Source organism: Mastigoproctus giganteus, chromosome 9 (assembly GCF_048544385.1).
Source record: "Mastigoproctus giganteus isolate SK-2022 chromosome 9, ASM4854438v1, whole genome shotgun sequence".
NCBI lineage: Eukaryota > Metazoa > Arthropoda > Arachnida > Uropygi > Thelyphonidae > Mastigoproctus > Mastigoproctus giganteus.
Window position 1 is genome coordinate 188,204,840 of NC_143583.1, and position 17,034 is coordinate 188,221,873.

The window sequence follows — 17,034 nt, forward strand, 5'->3', positions numbered from 1 at the left end:
GGTAACATAAGCCAGAATATCACCAATGGATCGACACTGACGGAATCCATACTGGTGATCGTTGATCAGACGGAAGGTTTCTAGGTAGTTTTAAGAGTTGGCGGTTAATTGATTTCTCCATTACTTTAGAAAGAGTAAAAGTAATTGCAATGGGATGATAATTGTATAGGAAGGATTTGTCACACTTTTTAGGAATTGGCTGGATATAAGCAAATTTCCAAGCAGAAGGAAAAACACCTTTGGAATAAGAAAGTGGAAAAAGGCAGCAAAGAACAGGAGTAAGTTCAGGAGCACAGGTTTTGAGAACAAGTGGAGAAATACCATCGGGACCTGGAGCTTTCTTAGCATCAAGATTCGTCAAAATCCTTCTGACATCCTTTTGACGGAAGACCACAGGCAGCATTGAATGGAGCATGTTGGGAGGTGTTTTACCAAGACCATTAATACACGAGTTGGATCGGAGGATCATTACATGCCTCGGAGATGTATGTGACATTGGCTATGATAAGAAGGGCTTTAGGAGAAATAATGTCTAAAGAGTCAAGTAAAATAACAAAACCAGCGTCTAATAGAATTTATGGGCTGACGTGGAGGTGGTGACCACAGCTTTGGTTGTGGACAATAAGCACCTCAAGGTGCGAGCTAGGGATCTGGGGGAGAGTGTTTCTCAGATAAAAGAAACGTTAGATTGCCAGATTGAGCTTCATAAGAAGTCTTATGCAGAGGTAGTGCAGTAGGATCTCAAGTTGGTTGATCCTGTTTTACATCACACAGGTTCCGTAAGTTTACGATTGTAAGCAAGTGTTTCCGATGGATTGCAAGGTAGCAACACATACAACATACCCGATATTCTTCCTGATGAGGTAGAACATGCATTGAAGAAAATGAAGAATCGGAAAGCCCCGGGGGAAGATGAAGTTACTGTACAGTTGTTAAAATTGGGAGGAAGAGACAACACAAAAACTGGCAAGGCTCTTCACAAAGTGCATTAGAAAAGGTGTGATGCCTAAGCAGTGGAATAATGCAATTGTAGTTTTGCTGCATAAGAAAGGAGATAAATCATAAATTGGAAATTATAGACCAATTAGCTTGTTATTCCACATCTACAAGTTGTTCACAAGGGTCATTACTAACAGATTAGAAAGAACACTTGATGAGAATCAACTGAAAGAGCAAGCTGGGTTTAGGACAGGATTCTCAACTATGGATCACCTTCACGTAATATCACAGCTAATGGAGCAAGCAAATGAATATAAAACACCATTATGCCTGGCATTTGTGGATTATGAAAAGGCATTTGGCTCCATACAGCATAAGGCAATGTTTCGGGCACTGGAAAGAGAAGGCATAGATACTCCATATATTATGATTTTGAAGAAAATATATGAGAGTGCTACCTCCTTTATTAGACTTGACAAAGACAGTAGCAAATTTAAAATCGAGAAAGGAGTTCGACGAGGAGACACATCTCCGAAGCTGTTTACTGCTGCCCTTGAGGAAGCTTTCAGAAGATTAGACTGGTCGCAGAAAGGAGTCAATGTGAACGGAGAGTACCTAAACCATTTATGATTTGCAGATGACATTGTGGTCATAAGCCACGACCCCAAAGAATTAGAGGAAAATCTTAATCAGTTATGCACAGTTAGTAAGGATTTTGGACTAAAGATGAATATGGCTAAAGCAAAAGTAATGATGAACAAGTATGCCATGGAAAGGGAAATAATGATTGAAGGAGCAGTAATTGAAAAGGTGGAGTCATATACTTATCTGGGACAAGTTATTAGCTGTAATAATGATAAATGGCTGGAAGTCAAGAGAAGAATAAATTTTGGATGGATAGCATTCAGGAAATGTAGTCTCATACTGAAGAGCAATATCCCAGTTTGTCTGAAACGTAAAATAATAAATCAATGTATACTCCCCACCATGACTTATGGAAGTGAAACTTGGGCACTCACCAAAAGAATGGAAGAGAAGCTGAGAACTACACAGCGAAGAATGGAACGAATTATATTGGGAATCAGACTGTTAGATAAGAAGAGAAACACATCGATTAGGCAGTAAACTCAAGTAAAGGACATTCTTATCAAAACTAAAGAACTAAAATGGTCTTGGGCAGGACACATAGCTCGAAGACATAATGACAGATGGACTAAGAAAATAACAGAATGGTACCCAAGAGGAGCTAGAAGAAAACCTGGAAGACAAAGGTGGAGATGGATAGATGAAATTCATGAGTTTTTGAGTAGTAAATGGATGGCCAGTGCTCAAAACAGAAGGAACTGGAAAGTTGCTGGAGAGGCCTTCATCCTGCAGTGGATTGAAAATGGCTGATGATGATGTTTCCGATGTTTGGGGTATTGCCACTTGGCACAATTTTGTTCACATAAGGCAATTTCTTGTGGACCCTGTTCTGAGGGTGGTCATGTCTACGGAGATTGTTCCGATAAAGAAAACTCTCCAAAATATATCAACTGCAAGAGATGTGATAGAGATTACAATCATTCTGCAAGGTGATGCCAAGTGTTCAGAATACTTAAAAGTGATACAACTTATGGACAGCAGAACCAAACATGAGTGATAATGGTTCAAATTCAGCAACAGCGTTGGCTGATAAGAATCCAATTTTAGGTAATATTACATATGAGGGGATAAAAGTTCTTCAGATCAGCGCTGCAGAGCAGCAATGTATGAGATTAGAATAACAGCATTTGAAAATAATTTTGATATTATTTGCATACAGGAACCCTTTCATTCTTTGCAGGTAGGTGGTGGGGCTCACAAAGTTATGGGTTTTCCCACCTCAGCAAGAATTATTCATTCGCTTGACAAACCTCCAAAAAGTGCCATAGTTGTTATAAATAATGATCTGGTTGTTACCAACATTACAGGTCTGTTTACGGACACTGTGACCTGTTTAATGATTTCTATACCTTTCATAAGTTTTTACATTGCGTCTGTTTACTGTCTTCCAACTGAAGACATACAATTGACTCTCCATTGTTTGGACAATATTTGTACTAATTTCGTTTCTAAAAATCTTATAACAACAGCGGATCTAAATGCCAAATCCAACTTCTGGCACAGTGGATTAGCTATAGGATTAGCTCTCGAGGATTTAATTTTATCCTACAACTTAAGTGTGCAAAACTTGCCTGACAAGCCATTCACATTCTTTACTGTGAATGGCGAATCAAACATAGATGTCACTCTTACCATGATTAAAATAGATGAAATTCTAACTGACTGGGATGTTATTCTAAGCCTTGTGAATAGCGACCACCACGTTATTGTATTTGGTTTGAAGCCTAGACAGCAATATAATGATTCACAGCACACGATCTTAGACGTTTCTCAATGAATACCATTAAATGGAACAAATTCAGAGATTTCCTTCTCACTATTTTCCCTGCAGATGTAGATAGTTTAAATGTTATGACAGCAATGGAATTTACAAATTTCGCCCGGACCCACCTGTATTTGGCAATGGAGTACTCAGCCAAAAAAAAAAAAAACAGACCAGAAGAACTTCTTTCCTTGGTGGTCTTCAGACTTAAGTAACCTGCCAAAGCAAGTTAAGCAGGCTAGAAAAGAATTATAGCGACATAGGCATCTTTCTGATGTTCGCACCTTCAGGGAAGCTTACAGTACTCTAGGGAAAAACTATCAAAAGACAATTTCCAACTCAAAAGAAAGTTGTTGGAAAAATTTTTGTAATGGATATAGGAAATAAAGAACTGTGGGGCTTGGTTTACCAGATATCAAGGAACAAAATGGCTTGCGGAGATGTTTATAACACAGTTAAAGTAGATGGTCAAGAGACTCAAGACTGGTTGAGTCTCTTGACCATCTAGAGATTCAAGACTGGTTGTCTACGATGAATTCCATAATTAACAACCTATTCCCCAAAGATATATTGGATCTAGATTCACCTGAACAAATGCGATTACGTCATAATAATGAAAAGTATGAAGGACCATCAGACATTGAACCCTTTACACTCCTGGATTTGGGTTCTTCCATGGCAAAGTTCAATGGTAAGAAATGCCCCGGTATTGACCTGATTGAGAATAGTCATAGTTAAATTTTTTTGAAATTTTTCCACACATTCTTCTAAATTTTATGAATACAGTGGTAACTTGGTCTGCGAGTGTTTTGCAAGATGAGCAAAAATTTTTAATAAATTTTAACTTGATAAATGAGCGAGGTCTTGCAATACAAGTACAGTATTACCTATATGTTTTGTCTGCCAAGCATCACGTGATCACAAGCCACTCGGGATTGTGGGTAATCATCTCGCATGCTCAGTCTCAGTCGGCATACCTCATTCGCATAGTCAACATTCGTGCTAGCGTTGTGACGTGTATGTGCATAAAGCATATTTTTATTTTGTGTCCAACTGTAGTGACAGTTCTTTATTAACTGTACTACGACAATGACCCCAATGAAGAAAAGGAAGGCGGTAAGAAGATGGAGATGATTACGGTAGAAGTTAGGAAGGAAATCATCGGGAAGCAAGAACAAGGTATGCAAGTGGCCGCCATCGCAAGATTTTATAAGAAGTCTACGCCAACGATTTGCACAGTATTAAAGAAGAAAGAAGAACTAAGGGGGCTAGATGTAGCAAAAGGAGTCACAAGAGTATCAAAGCAACGGCCATGAATTCTGGAAGATGTAAAAAAGTTGCTTTTGGTGTGGATAAACGAGAAGCAACTAGCAGGTGATACTGTGACCAAGAACTTGATCTGTGAGAAGGGAAAGGCCTGGTACGCTGACCTCGTAAGTAAACTGCCAGGTACGTCTACAGAAAACGAAGGTGGTTTCAAGACGAGCAGCGGATGGTTTGATAACTTTAAGAGGAGAAGTGGCATCCATAGTGTTGTGAGATTCGGATGGCAGCTGAGGCATTCGTTGCCAAGTTCCAGAAGCTCATGGTTTCCGAGTGTTATCTGCCGCAGCAAGTTTTTAATTGCGATGAGATGGGGCTTTTTTGGAAAAAGATGCCAAAGAGGACCTACATTACAGCCGAAAAGAATGCAATGCTTGGTCACAAACCCGTGAAAGACCGTTTCACCCTCTTGCTGTGTGCTAATGCAAGCGGTGATTTCAAAGTCAAGCCCCTGCTCATGTATCATTCTGAGAATCCACGAACCATCAAGAAATGCAAGGTGCAGAAGAGCCAGTTAAATGTTATGTGGAGGTCCAACAGCAAGGCTTGGGTCACTCTTATCTTGTTCATTGAGTGGATCAACAAGGTCTTCAGTCCTGCAGTGAAGAAATACCTTTTAGAAAAAAAATTGCCACTCAAAGTCTTGCTGGTTATGGATAATGCTCCTGCTTATCCTCCAAGCCTTGAGGATGACTTACTGGAAGAATTAGAGTTCGTTAATGTCAAGTTCCTTCCTCCCAACACTACTCCATTACTCCAGCCCGTGGACCAGCTGGTCATTTCGAACTTTAAAAAGCTTTACATCAAGGCACTATTTCAGCGATGCTTCGAGGTGACCGAAGGAACTAACCTTACCCTCCCAGAGTTTTGGAAAAATCATTTCCACATCATAAACTGCCTCAAGATCATCGAAAAAGCATGGGATGGTGTCACCAAGAGAACCCTCGATTCTGCTTGGAGAAAACTGTGGTCTGATTGCTTCGAGGGAACAGGAGCTGCCAGTTGTCGATGAAATTGTGTCCTTGGGGAAGACCATGGGACTGGAGGTGAATAAGGATGACATTCAAGAGCTGGTGGAGGAACGTGGCCAGGAGTTTACCACGACGAACTGATGGATCTGCATCGCGAGCAACAGCAAGAGGTTATGGGGGAGATCTTGTCTGAGGAGGAGGAGAAAAAAATGGAGACATCCCTCTCTTCAAATGAGATTTGAAGAGAGGGAGGTGTGGGAAACAGTGCAAAATTTTGTAGAAAAGCACCACCTGAGTAAGGCTCTGGCAGTGCAAGCGATGAATCTGTTTAACGACAGTGCAATGTCATATTTCCGTGATATCCTCAAAAGGAGGCAAAAGCAAGTGTCATTGGATAGGTTCCTTGTTAAATTCGCACAAAAAGAAAGAGTCAACAGATAGCAGTGATTCCGTTAGTGACAGTGAAAGTCGTCCTACCCAATAATTAATAAATTCGATTGCTTTATGTATATTAAATTTAAATATTAAAAATATAAAAAGGTATATATGTATTTTGTATTAATCATTTTTATATAAATATTTTTGAGTTTTGGAACAAATCATATGGGTTTCCATTATTTCTTATGGGGAAATTCGCTTTGATATACGAGTGCTTTGGATTACAAGCACGTTTCCGGAACTAATTATGCTTGGAAACCAAGGTACCACTGTAAGTGTTTACTAGAAGAAATATTTCCTCGTCAATGGAAAATAACTCTACTAAAGATACTGCACAAGCCTGAGAAATTAATATCAGATCCACAGGCCTACAGACCTATTTCACTTTTAGCAAACCTGGGGAAATTGTTTGAGTGAATGTTAGCCCCAAGAATCCAAAAAATGCTAGAAGATCATCAGTTACGTTCAGAAGCACAATACTGCTCATGAAAGGATGGTCGACTGAAGATGCTATAAATCTAACCAACCGTGTCCAACTCACCTGCTAAATACGTACTCACTGTGTTTGTGGACTTTCAGGGTGCATTTGACACTTTATTGTGGGAAAGTGCCCTCAGGAGCTTGAGGTTCACAAAGTGTGATGCGTACATCTACAATGTTATGCGATCGTACTCTAGCGACAGACATATTAAGGTGGTGGCAAAACATCTTACGTACTAGGCTCAGATTTGAAGAGGATGCCCCCAAGGATCAGTGTTGGGACCTCTCCTCTGGAATGCTGTGCTGGATCAATGGTTAATGAGGGAATCAGTAAGATAGCCTAAGCAGATGACTTGGTGATCGTTACTGATGGAAGCACAAGGAGAATAGCCGAAGAGAAAATACAGCCTATCTTGGATGACTTGATGTCATGGGCTACAGTTAACAAACTGAAAATATCCCCCAGTAAAACCAGTTTTATGACTTTTAAGAACCATTTAACCACAATAGACCACCCAGAATCTGATTAAATAATACCCAAATCCCCTATGTATCCCAAACTAAGTATTTGGGTATCACCTTAGATGATAAACTCAGTTTTCTGTCTCTTGTCAAAATTCAAGGACAAAATCCTTTTCTTCACAGCCTCAGTTATCAGAGTCTCGAGGAAAGTGTGGGGATTATCAAAGAAAACCTTTACTATAAAACCATATTTTTGCTTATTATATCATATGCAGCAAGTGTTTGGTACCAAAAAGTATCAAAGGTAAAAATGAAACAGAAACTTATTTTCACACAAAGATCAGTTCGTCTGATGATCAATAATATTCCAAGGACTGTTTCAAACAACGCACTCCAAATACTTGGCGGTATGATTCCTGTAGATTTATATATTGCTTTTCGGGGTTTGATTTACTACCTAAAAAAAAGGACAGCCTAAGACAATGCTTGGAATTACCACTTACCCAGCTAGCGACTTTAAAAGGGAGAAGAAAAGGCTTTGGAAGGAATTTACTGTTGTCTGGCAAAAAAGATGGGATGAGAGCGAATTTGGGCTTGTAACAAGAAGGTATATTGCACAAGTGGAATTCTCAACAACCCCTGGAGTTATTTCGTGGTTTAGGCCTGCTATGACAACTTATCTGCTAACAGGGCATGGGTCTCTCTGGGCTAAATTATTTGAGCCTAATCCGTACTGCACATGTGGGGAATATGAAACATGGATTCATGTACTTCTGAACTGTCCGTTGTATTCTCAACCTAGAGCAGATGTAATGACTGCGGTTCCAAACTTATTGGAGAACAATGTAAATATCTTAGTTGAAGACCATAACTTTACTGCTCTGCAAACCTTCTCAAGAAGTTTTCATATTGAGGACTCAGCTAAGAACTTCAGCTTCTTCTGGGAATTGACTTCACAAATGACCAAAAGACAAAAGGTTTATGTGTAAACAAAAGATTTAAGTTAATTGTTATTGTGTTGATTTATGTTCATTAATGTTGCGTTGATTCTTGTCAGTTGTTATTGACAATATTTATGTCAATTGTTATTATAAAGATTGGTTTCTGTGAAACACAAGGTTTATGAGAATCATTTAGTAGCTATCTCATTCTACTTGTCAACAGGTTTGAAAGTTCCAGCGGACAGACTAGACAGTGTTATTAATTGTCCATTGTATGTTATATATTATTTTCTTGGTTCTCAGGAATTCAGAGACTCGGAGCATATTTAAAAAAAGTATTGTATATATCTGTTTAATATAATAATTATTGTTTCTCGGTGGTAGTGAGGATAATTTGTGGAAGTTCCCCACTAGTAATTCATTTGTCGACACCCACTGGTATTGCACTACATCCGGTGGGTGCGGGACTTGTGAATTTGGCACAAATACATAACATAAACTCGGGCCTAGAGAAGGGCGCTGGGCAGCAGCTGTCTTATATTGGTGGTGGTAAAATACTTTGCACATGTTTTTAGGCTAGATTTGTTGAGGTTCTACGGCAAAACAGATGAACTAGGTGGAGATGGGCTTTTACCTAGGAGTCACCCTTGACTCTAGGATACACGTACATAATGCACTAGGAGGTCAAATATAATATAATGTCTTATATATGTGTGACGAGAATGTCAATGTATATAAAATTGTATATATATCATCATGAAGTATATATATAATATACTTCATATATATGTAATAATTGTGTGTACAAATAAATGGAAATGTATTGAATTCGTGTACATACAACATTGTATGAACTGATAATATGGTCCCTAAAGAGTGCAGTAAAAAGAAAATTTCAACTTCCGAGGTCTTGAAACAAATTACCAAAACATAATGTGTTATTGGGTTCACATTACGATATTTTCACAATACCATGGTGTCTCTGGAATGGATTAATATCGTAAAGCAGGGATCCACTGTACTTGATAATCCATTCCAGCAGAGAGCATTCCACCTATAGGGAATATGTCGCCCTTTATTATTTAGAAGGGTTTTTAGAAGGGTAACTTTGTAAACTGGTTGTGTTCTGGAGGTATCCTCATTGAAACCAAGTAGGATAAACACTCAGAACAGCACCTCCAAGTCACCTCTATTTGGGGAATGCCAATTGTGGTAACACCTTACAAGACACTGAACGCATCCCAAGGTGTCATCTCAGACACCTTCTTGAGAAATGTTTGAAGAGATTTGAACTAAAAACTCAAGGAGTGATAGCTGAAAAATGAATGTTCATGCATAATGATGGAAATCTACTCTGCACTAGAAACCTCATCCTTACTTTTAGTTTACCATTGTCTTCTAATTCAATCAAAGCTGGATGTCTGAACTGTCCACTAGGGCCATATATACCAAATCCTTTAATGTACTTCAAGTGTCAGATGTATGGCTACTTGCAAATTGCATATTGTAGTATCGGAAAACAGGCCTTGAACATCGGGTTGCATATCACAAAATTTTCTAGTGATGACCAACGAACTGAGTTAAAATATATTTATCAAAATAAATAAATAATAAATACTAAAACAGAGATAAAACAAAATAAAAGAGTTAAAATACTATAAGATAAAAGTGTTAGAATACAATATGATAAAAGCATTAAAATACACAGTAGCTTTCAAGATGAAGTGCCTCTTCATCAGCTTAGTCAGTGAATGGTGTACTCCAGTATATATTGTTGGTTACAACAGCAAAAGTCAGCCAAGCATGATCATGCATCATGAGTCTGGTATCAGTAGAACAGAATTACATACACGTGATGATTGTCAGCGCTCATCGCACTGCAAAACAGTACATTCCATAATGGGGTGCAAGTGCACTCCCCTAGTGCAATTCATGTTACTATTACTGCTAGCTGTGTGCAGTGCCTCAAGCCATGAGCGCTGGCAGTAATCACATGAATAGTTGACAATTTCAATATCCTGTTGGGGATCAAAATTGTGCTGCTCAATCCAGTAATGCTCGATGGCCGCAGAGCTTTCAAAATTAGCACTTCGAAGAGCCACTTCATGTTCAGAAACCTGATCTTTCAATCTCCTTCTGGACGACTCACCTACATAACACCCACCCCCCGCAATCCAGACACATAATGCGGTATACGGAACCCCCGCAATCCAGAAGGAGAGGATGAACAGGTATTTTCACCTTAGAAATAATAGACTTAATTTCCTCCTCATAAGTTGCACACATCGTATATGATGGAGCCGTAAAATTCTAACAAAACATTCCGATACACATGGATAATAGGGGATGTAGGCAGTAGAAATAAATTCATTGACGTGAGGAGGGTTAGATTACGCGACAAATTCATGAGCCTGGAGCTCACATCTATCTAGAACCTGAGGTGGATAACTGCAATTTGAAAGCTCTGCCCTAATTTGGAAATCTCCAGTTGCCTGTCACCAATCGAACTAGAGTGCATCCAAGTGCGAGCAGTGCTACGCAAATGATCAGGTGCAAATGACCCATAATTGGTAAATTGGCCTGTGTACATAGGCTTCCTAAAAGCGGAAGTTACAAAACGCAAACCCACGCGTTGGACTAAAACATCCAAAAAAGGAAGAGTATTATCGACCAAGGAACAAGTAAGTTCAAGAAAATCTGACTCTCAAGTTCTTCCATGGCAATACTGGCCACGATAGGACTAACAAGCCCATAGCTGTGCCCTGTATTTAGCAAAACAGAGTCATTGAACATTATCATGCCCCCCCCATTAAACACAGATTTGAAAGAGGTATGAATATCATCTGTAGAGAGCGAGGTTCTGTCTCCCAAAGTGTGGTATCCCTGCTCAAAAGATATTTTGCACAGGCAATAGCTTGTTGTACAGGAACAGAAGTGAACAGAGAAACCACATCAAAGCAGACCATAACCTTGCTCTCAGAAATGTAAAATCTTTAATAATAATATGCAAAAAAAATGCATACTACTAGAAACAGTGTAAACAGTTTCCCCAACAAGGAGTGCTAATAACTTGACAACATATTTTGAAAGTTCATACGCAGGTGTATTACAACAAGAAACAATGAGCCACAAAGGAATATCAGGTTTATGGATCTATAAATTTGTAAATCTGCATAAATCACTCATTATGCCCACTTTACTTTAAAAGTACATAATTACGTTAATAATAATAATTTTAAAAAAAGTATATTGCCAGCAAAATTAAATTCAAGTCCAAAGTCTCAGTTTTAAAAAAAAAAACTCCAGCTTTCCAGAAATCAGAGGTTGGCAGCTGTGCTATTAAAATTGAAGTTTGCAATTAGAAGAGATTTTCAGCATATAACTCTCAAAATAATTGTAATTCTCAACTAGATTTAATAACTGAAAATGAAAATATTGTGCACTTGAATTCAAGCTATGGATACTTAGGCCCAAACAGATTTTACAATGCGGTAAACCTTCATGTGTATTTCCAAAGATCATTAAATTAAGGTCCATTTCTTTAACTATCACTTTCCACCACCCCACAGAGTGGAGCAGACATCAGTAGGGTGGCTTGTGAAACTCCAGAGAGGGTGCTTGAAGTCTTTAGACTGAATAAGGTTTAGTCCGAGTCCCCACTATCTAACACTACAAAGCTTTTTTCCACACATCCGGTAATTGCAGTAAAATACATTTAATGTTTTTTTTTATTTAATAGTTCAACTTTTTCTTAACATCTTATCAATCTTCTATCATTCTAACAATTGGCTTTAGTGGATTGGCATTACTCCCATAATGACTATTAAAAAAGTGAGGTTATTACATTTTTTGCTAAATTCACCATCTGAAATTAATTTTACCTCACTCTGTGCCTATATTCTCATTGAAGTATTATACTTATAATGTGACATTTAATTACATGTTTTCATTTAGTAACAGATAATCATTGATTTGCTGATTAAAAACATTGTTATGGAGTATGTTGTGTGTATTTTTAATGGTGTTTATTTTCCTCGTTGTTCATTGAATGTTTTATTTTAGAAAATTTTATGTTTAACCTAATTCTGTGTTTTAATACTATTCCTCTTCATTTTTCTTTCCTTTAGCCGATCTGACTTGTCAACTGTATTGAAAGAAAAACTGAAGTAAGTTATGTACCCCCTGTACTATTTCAGTACTGTTTAATTTAGTTTTTATTATGTATAAATTAGAAGCCTAAAATTTTCTTTTTGCATCTGAAATATGTTTCAACATATTTGTTTAGTTGCTGTTAATATTAAAATAGCTAAATGATGCAAAGAAATAGACATTTTTTTTTGCATCTGTCAAAAAAAAAAAAAAAAAAAGTCTGACCACCTGATCATGCTTAAAACGTAAGCATCAAGTTCTGCTTTTTAAATTTACCCAGCCCAGTCTGGACTCAGGAGAAATGCTCTTGGAATGGAGAAGTGCCAATGTATTGCAGTTAGTCTGACTTCATTGGTAGGGAAAAATTGCAGAATCAATGATCGAGAATGCAGTACAGAATAGAAATATAAATCTGAAGGCAGCACAACATGGTTTGTGAAGGGGAAAATAATGTTTAACCAACCTGGTAAGCTATTTTAATTGTCACTCATGAGCTGGAATCATCATCATCATCATCAGCCATTTTCAATCCACTGCAGGATGAAGGCCTCTCCAGCAACTTTCCAGTTCCTTCTGTTTTGAGCACTGGCCATCCATTTACTACTCAAAAACTCATGAATTTCATCTATCCATCTTCGCCTTTGTCTTCCAGGTTTTCTTCTAGCTCCTCTTGGGTACCATTCTGTTATTTTCTTAGTCCATCTGTCATCATGTCTCCGAGCTATGTGTCCTGCCCAAGACCATTTTAGTTCTTTAGTTTTGATAAGAATGTCCTTTACTTGAGTTTGCTGCCTAATCCATGTGTTTCTCTTCTTATCTAACAGTCTGATTCCCAATATAATTCGTTCCATTCTTCGCTGTGTAGTTCTTAGCTTCTCTTCCATTCTTTTGGTGAGTGCCCAAGTTTCACTTCCATAAGTCATGGTGGGGAGTATACATTGATTCATTATTTTACGTTTCAGACAAACTGGGATATTGCTCTTCAGTATGTGACTATATTTCCTGAATGCTATCCATCCAAAATTTATTCTTCTCTTGACTTCCATCCATTTATCATTATTACAGCTAATAACTTGTCCCAGATAAGTATATGACTCCACCTTTTCAATTACTGCTCCTTCAATCATTATTTCCCTTTCCGTGGCATACTTGTTCATCATTACTTTTGTTTTAGCCATATTCATCTTTAGTCCAAAATCCTTACTAACTGTGCATAACTGATTAAGATTTTCCTCTAATTCTTTGGGATCGTGGCTTATGACCACAATGTCATCTGCAAATCGTAAATGGTTTAGGTACTCTCCGTTCACATTGACTCCTTTCTGCGACCAGTCTAATCTTCTGAAAGCTTCCTCAAGGGCAGCAGTAAACAGCTTCGGAGATATTGTGTCTCCTTGTCGAACTCCTTTCTCGATTTTAAATTTCCTACTGTCTTTGTCTAGTCTAATAAAGGATGTAGCACTCTCATATATTTTCTTCAAAATCATAATATATGGAGTATCTATGCCTTGTCTTTCCAGTGCCCGAAACATTGCCTTATGCTGTATGGAGTCAAATGCCTTTTCATAATCCACAAATGCCAGGCATAATGGTGTTTTATATTCATTTGCTTTCTCCATTAGCTGTGATATTACGTGAAGGTGATCCATAGTTGAGAATCCTGTCCTAAAGCCAGCTTGCTCTTTCGGTTGATTCTCATCAAGTATTCTTTCTAATCTGTTAGTAATGACCCTTGTGAACAACTTGTAGATATGGGATAACAAGCTAATTGGTCTATAATTTCCAATTTCTGATTTATCTCCTTTCTTATGCAGCAAAACTATGATTGCATTATTCCACTGCTTAGGCATCACACCTTTTCTAATGCACTTTGTGAAGAGCCTTGCCAATTTTTGTGTTATGTCTCTTCCTCCCAATTTTAACAACTGTACAGTAACTTCATCTTCCCCCGGGGCTTTCCGATTCTTCATTTTCTTCAATGCATGTTCTACCTCATCAGGAAGAATATCGGGTATGTCGTATGTGTTGCTACTTTGCAATCCATCTTCCCCACTGCTGGTATCATTTCCTCGCTGCTTGTATAATTCCCTATAGTAGTCTTCTGCTATTTGAATTATGCCTTCTCTGCTGTTTATAATTACACCATCGCTATTCTTCAGTTTCAGTATCATTTGTCTTTCTGTATTACTGCTCATGGCTGCTGATTTAAATCCTTTGTTTTCCCTTAATGCTTGTTCTACTTTTCTTGTGTTAAATCTTCTTATGTCCTCTCTGAGTCTCTTTCTAATGGCTTTGCATAACTCAGTATACTCAATTTTCTCCCTGTCGGTGTTTTTCTTGCTCTTCATTTGTCGTCTTTGGTTCATCATGACAAGTGTTTCTTGACTAATTTTTTCTTCTTTGGATTTCTGTTTCCCTATAGGTTTCTTGGGCTTTATCACTTTCAGAAAGTTGTAATATTCCTCGTCCATATCTTGGTCCTGAGCAGTCTGCAGAAGCTCAAACTTGTTCTTAAGTTCCAGTACATACTGCTTTTTCTCCTCCTCTGTTATTTCAAAGACCTTTGTATTATTTACTCGAGTCAGTTTTTTCCTTTCCTTTCCTACATCTATATCAAGTGTACATCTTACCATTCTGTGATCACTTCCAACATTTACCTTATTCAGGACGGTAACATCATTCACAATATATCTTCTGTTAGTGAGGATGAAGTCGATTTCATTAGTTGTTAATCCATTTGGACTCTTCCATGTCCACTTTCTGTTCACCCTTTTCTTGAAAAAAGTGTTCATTACTGACATTCCTTGAGATTCTGCAAATTCCACAAGTCTTTCACCTCTTTTATTTCTTTCACCAATTCCAAAATTTCCTATAGTTCCTCTTTCTGCGCTGTTTTGCCTTTTTCCAACCTTAGCATTGAAGTCCCCCATAATAATAGTGTAGTGGGTTTTCTGCTCATCTAGAAGACTCTCAATTTCAGTGTACATTTCTTCAACCTCTTCATCATCATGGCTCGATGTTGGTGCATAAATCATTATAATCTTTAGCTTGTACCTCTTAGAAATCTTGAGTATTAGTCTTGACACCCTTGGTGATGTACTTTTGAATTCCAAAATGTTGTTTTTAAAATCTTTATGGACCAGAAACCCAACTCCACCTTCACTCCTTTCACTGTTTCCATTGGTGTACAGCAGATTTCCACTTGATAAACTTATAAGTGATTCATTTCTTCTTCTTGTTTCAGCCAAACCGATGATATTCCAATTCACATTTTCTAATTCCTTTTCCAGCTCTAATATCCTGTCTTCACCGATGAGTGATCGTACGTTATAACAGGCCAAGTTCAATTTCCGTGCATGGCAGCCTGGTCGTACCCAGAGATTCTTAGCACCCTCTGCTTCCACTCTGATCCTCTCGCTGCCGTAAGAGGGAGAGTGAAAGCTGCTGGGGACTGAGGGCCATTTGTATTGTTGTGCTCTCATTGCTGGAGGGTTCGGTCTTTTCCTCTTCACGCTGACCAGGCGTCTTGAAGAGAACCACTCTACACGTTCGTTGCCACCTAAGTGACGTAACAGGGCTTACCATCGAGAAGGTGTGCATGAGTGGATTTTAGGGAGGCAGGCCAACCGGACTTCTCCTAAATCTTCTGTAATAGAGAGATATTGGATCCATCAGTGTTTTAGGCTGAGTGTCTGATAACACACAGGATACCTGTTCCCCTCTAAGATACCTGTTCCCCTCTAATAGTAACATGAGCTGGAATATAGGAAATAATTTTGACGTTGTTTACTTGGATTCTAGCAAAGCATTGGACGCAGTACCATATGAAAGATTATAAGCTGTAACATATTGGAATTACAAGAATTATACTGCGATTCCAGTATGTTAGATGGATTGCAGGATGACTGTGGGTAACAGGCACAGGGTTGTGATTAAAGGTTACTCTTCAGATTGGGCCACTTCTTATGAAGTGGAATTTTTATTGGGACCATTGTTATTTTTGATTTTCTTAAATGAAATTGATGAAGGGATACAGGGTATGATGTCAAAATTTGCATAAGATGTCTGGATCAGTAGAGTAATTAATAACACTAGTTTACAAATTTAAGTTTGTTCACTGGGGTTTGAATTTCAATAGGTCCTACTGCCAAAATATGTTGCTGTGCTTTCAAATATGACTCAGATTTTTTTCTATCATATCCAGATACATCACAATTTAAGAAATAAAGTATTGTTTTTTTCGGAAGTATATAACTTTATTGTATTTAGTAATGACAAATTAATAGGATTACATTTTCATATATGAAAAAATACGTAAATACTAACAAGTATTAATCAAAATTCTGAAACTTTCATTAATCAGATCTTCGTCTCTTTGTTTGAAAAGAACGTTTAATCATTTTTCTTTTATGTACAGTGCCAGGTTTCTCTCTTTTTAAACACCACCAGTTGTCAGCCATCATGCTTGTATTCCACCTTCCCTGGTACCCCTGCTCCATTTCCTTTGTTCTGATAGAATCTCTCTCTCCTTGTTCTTCGCTCATCTGTGTAAGATTTTCAGGGAAAAAAAAATCAAGATGGGCATGCAAAAAGTGAATTTTGATGCTCATATTGCAACCTAAATTGTGAAGCTTTTCGAGCATTTTTGAACAATTTTCTCATAATCCTATGATTTTTGATTTTCTAGAAAGTTTTTCATTACACTTTTAAAAGCAGTTCAGGCTTTCCTATCAACGTCAGTTAGTTTCAAACTGACCGTCTAAAACCAATTTTCTAATTTGGGGACCAATGAAGATACCCTCCTTAAGTTTTGGGTCAGATAAACTGGGAAATTTACTGCAAAGGTACTTAAAGCAGTTGCCATCCTTATTGAGTGCTTTAAAAAATTGCTTCATTATGCCTAACTTGATATGCAGTGGAGGTA

General features: G+C 37.9%; 1 protein-coding gene across 3 annotated transcripts in view; it reads left to right on the forward strand.

Annotated features, from left to right (window-relative positions):
• LOC150080956 (uncharacterized protein ZK1073.1-like) overlaps positions 1-17,034 on the forward strand; it is a 404,766-nt gene that overhangs the window by 258,263 nt on the left and 129,469 nt on the right. For all 3 annotated transcript variants that reach the window (XM_090381331.1, XM_090381332.1, XM_090381333.1), the window contains one exon: positions 12,089-12,127. In XM_090381331.1, coding sequence (XP_090237457.1) covers positions 12,089-12,127 — 39 coding nt within the window. The remainder of the gene's footprint in view (positions 1-12,088; positions 12,128-17,034) is intronic.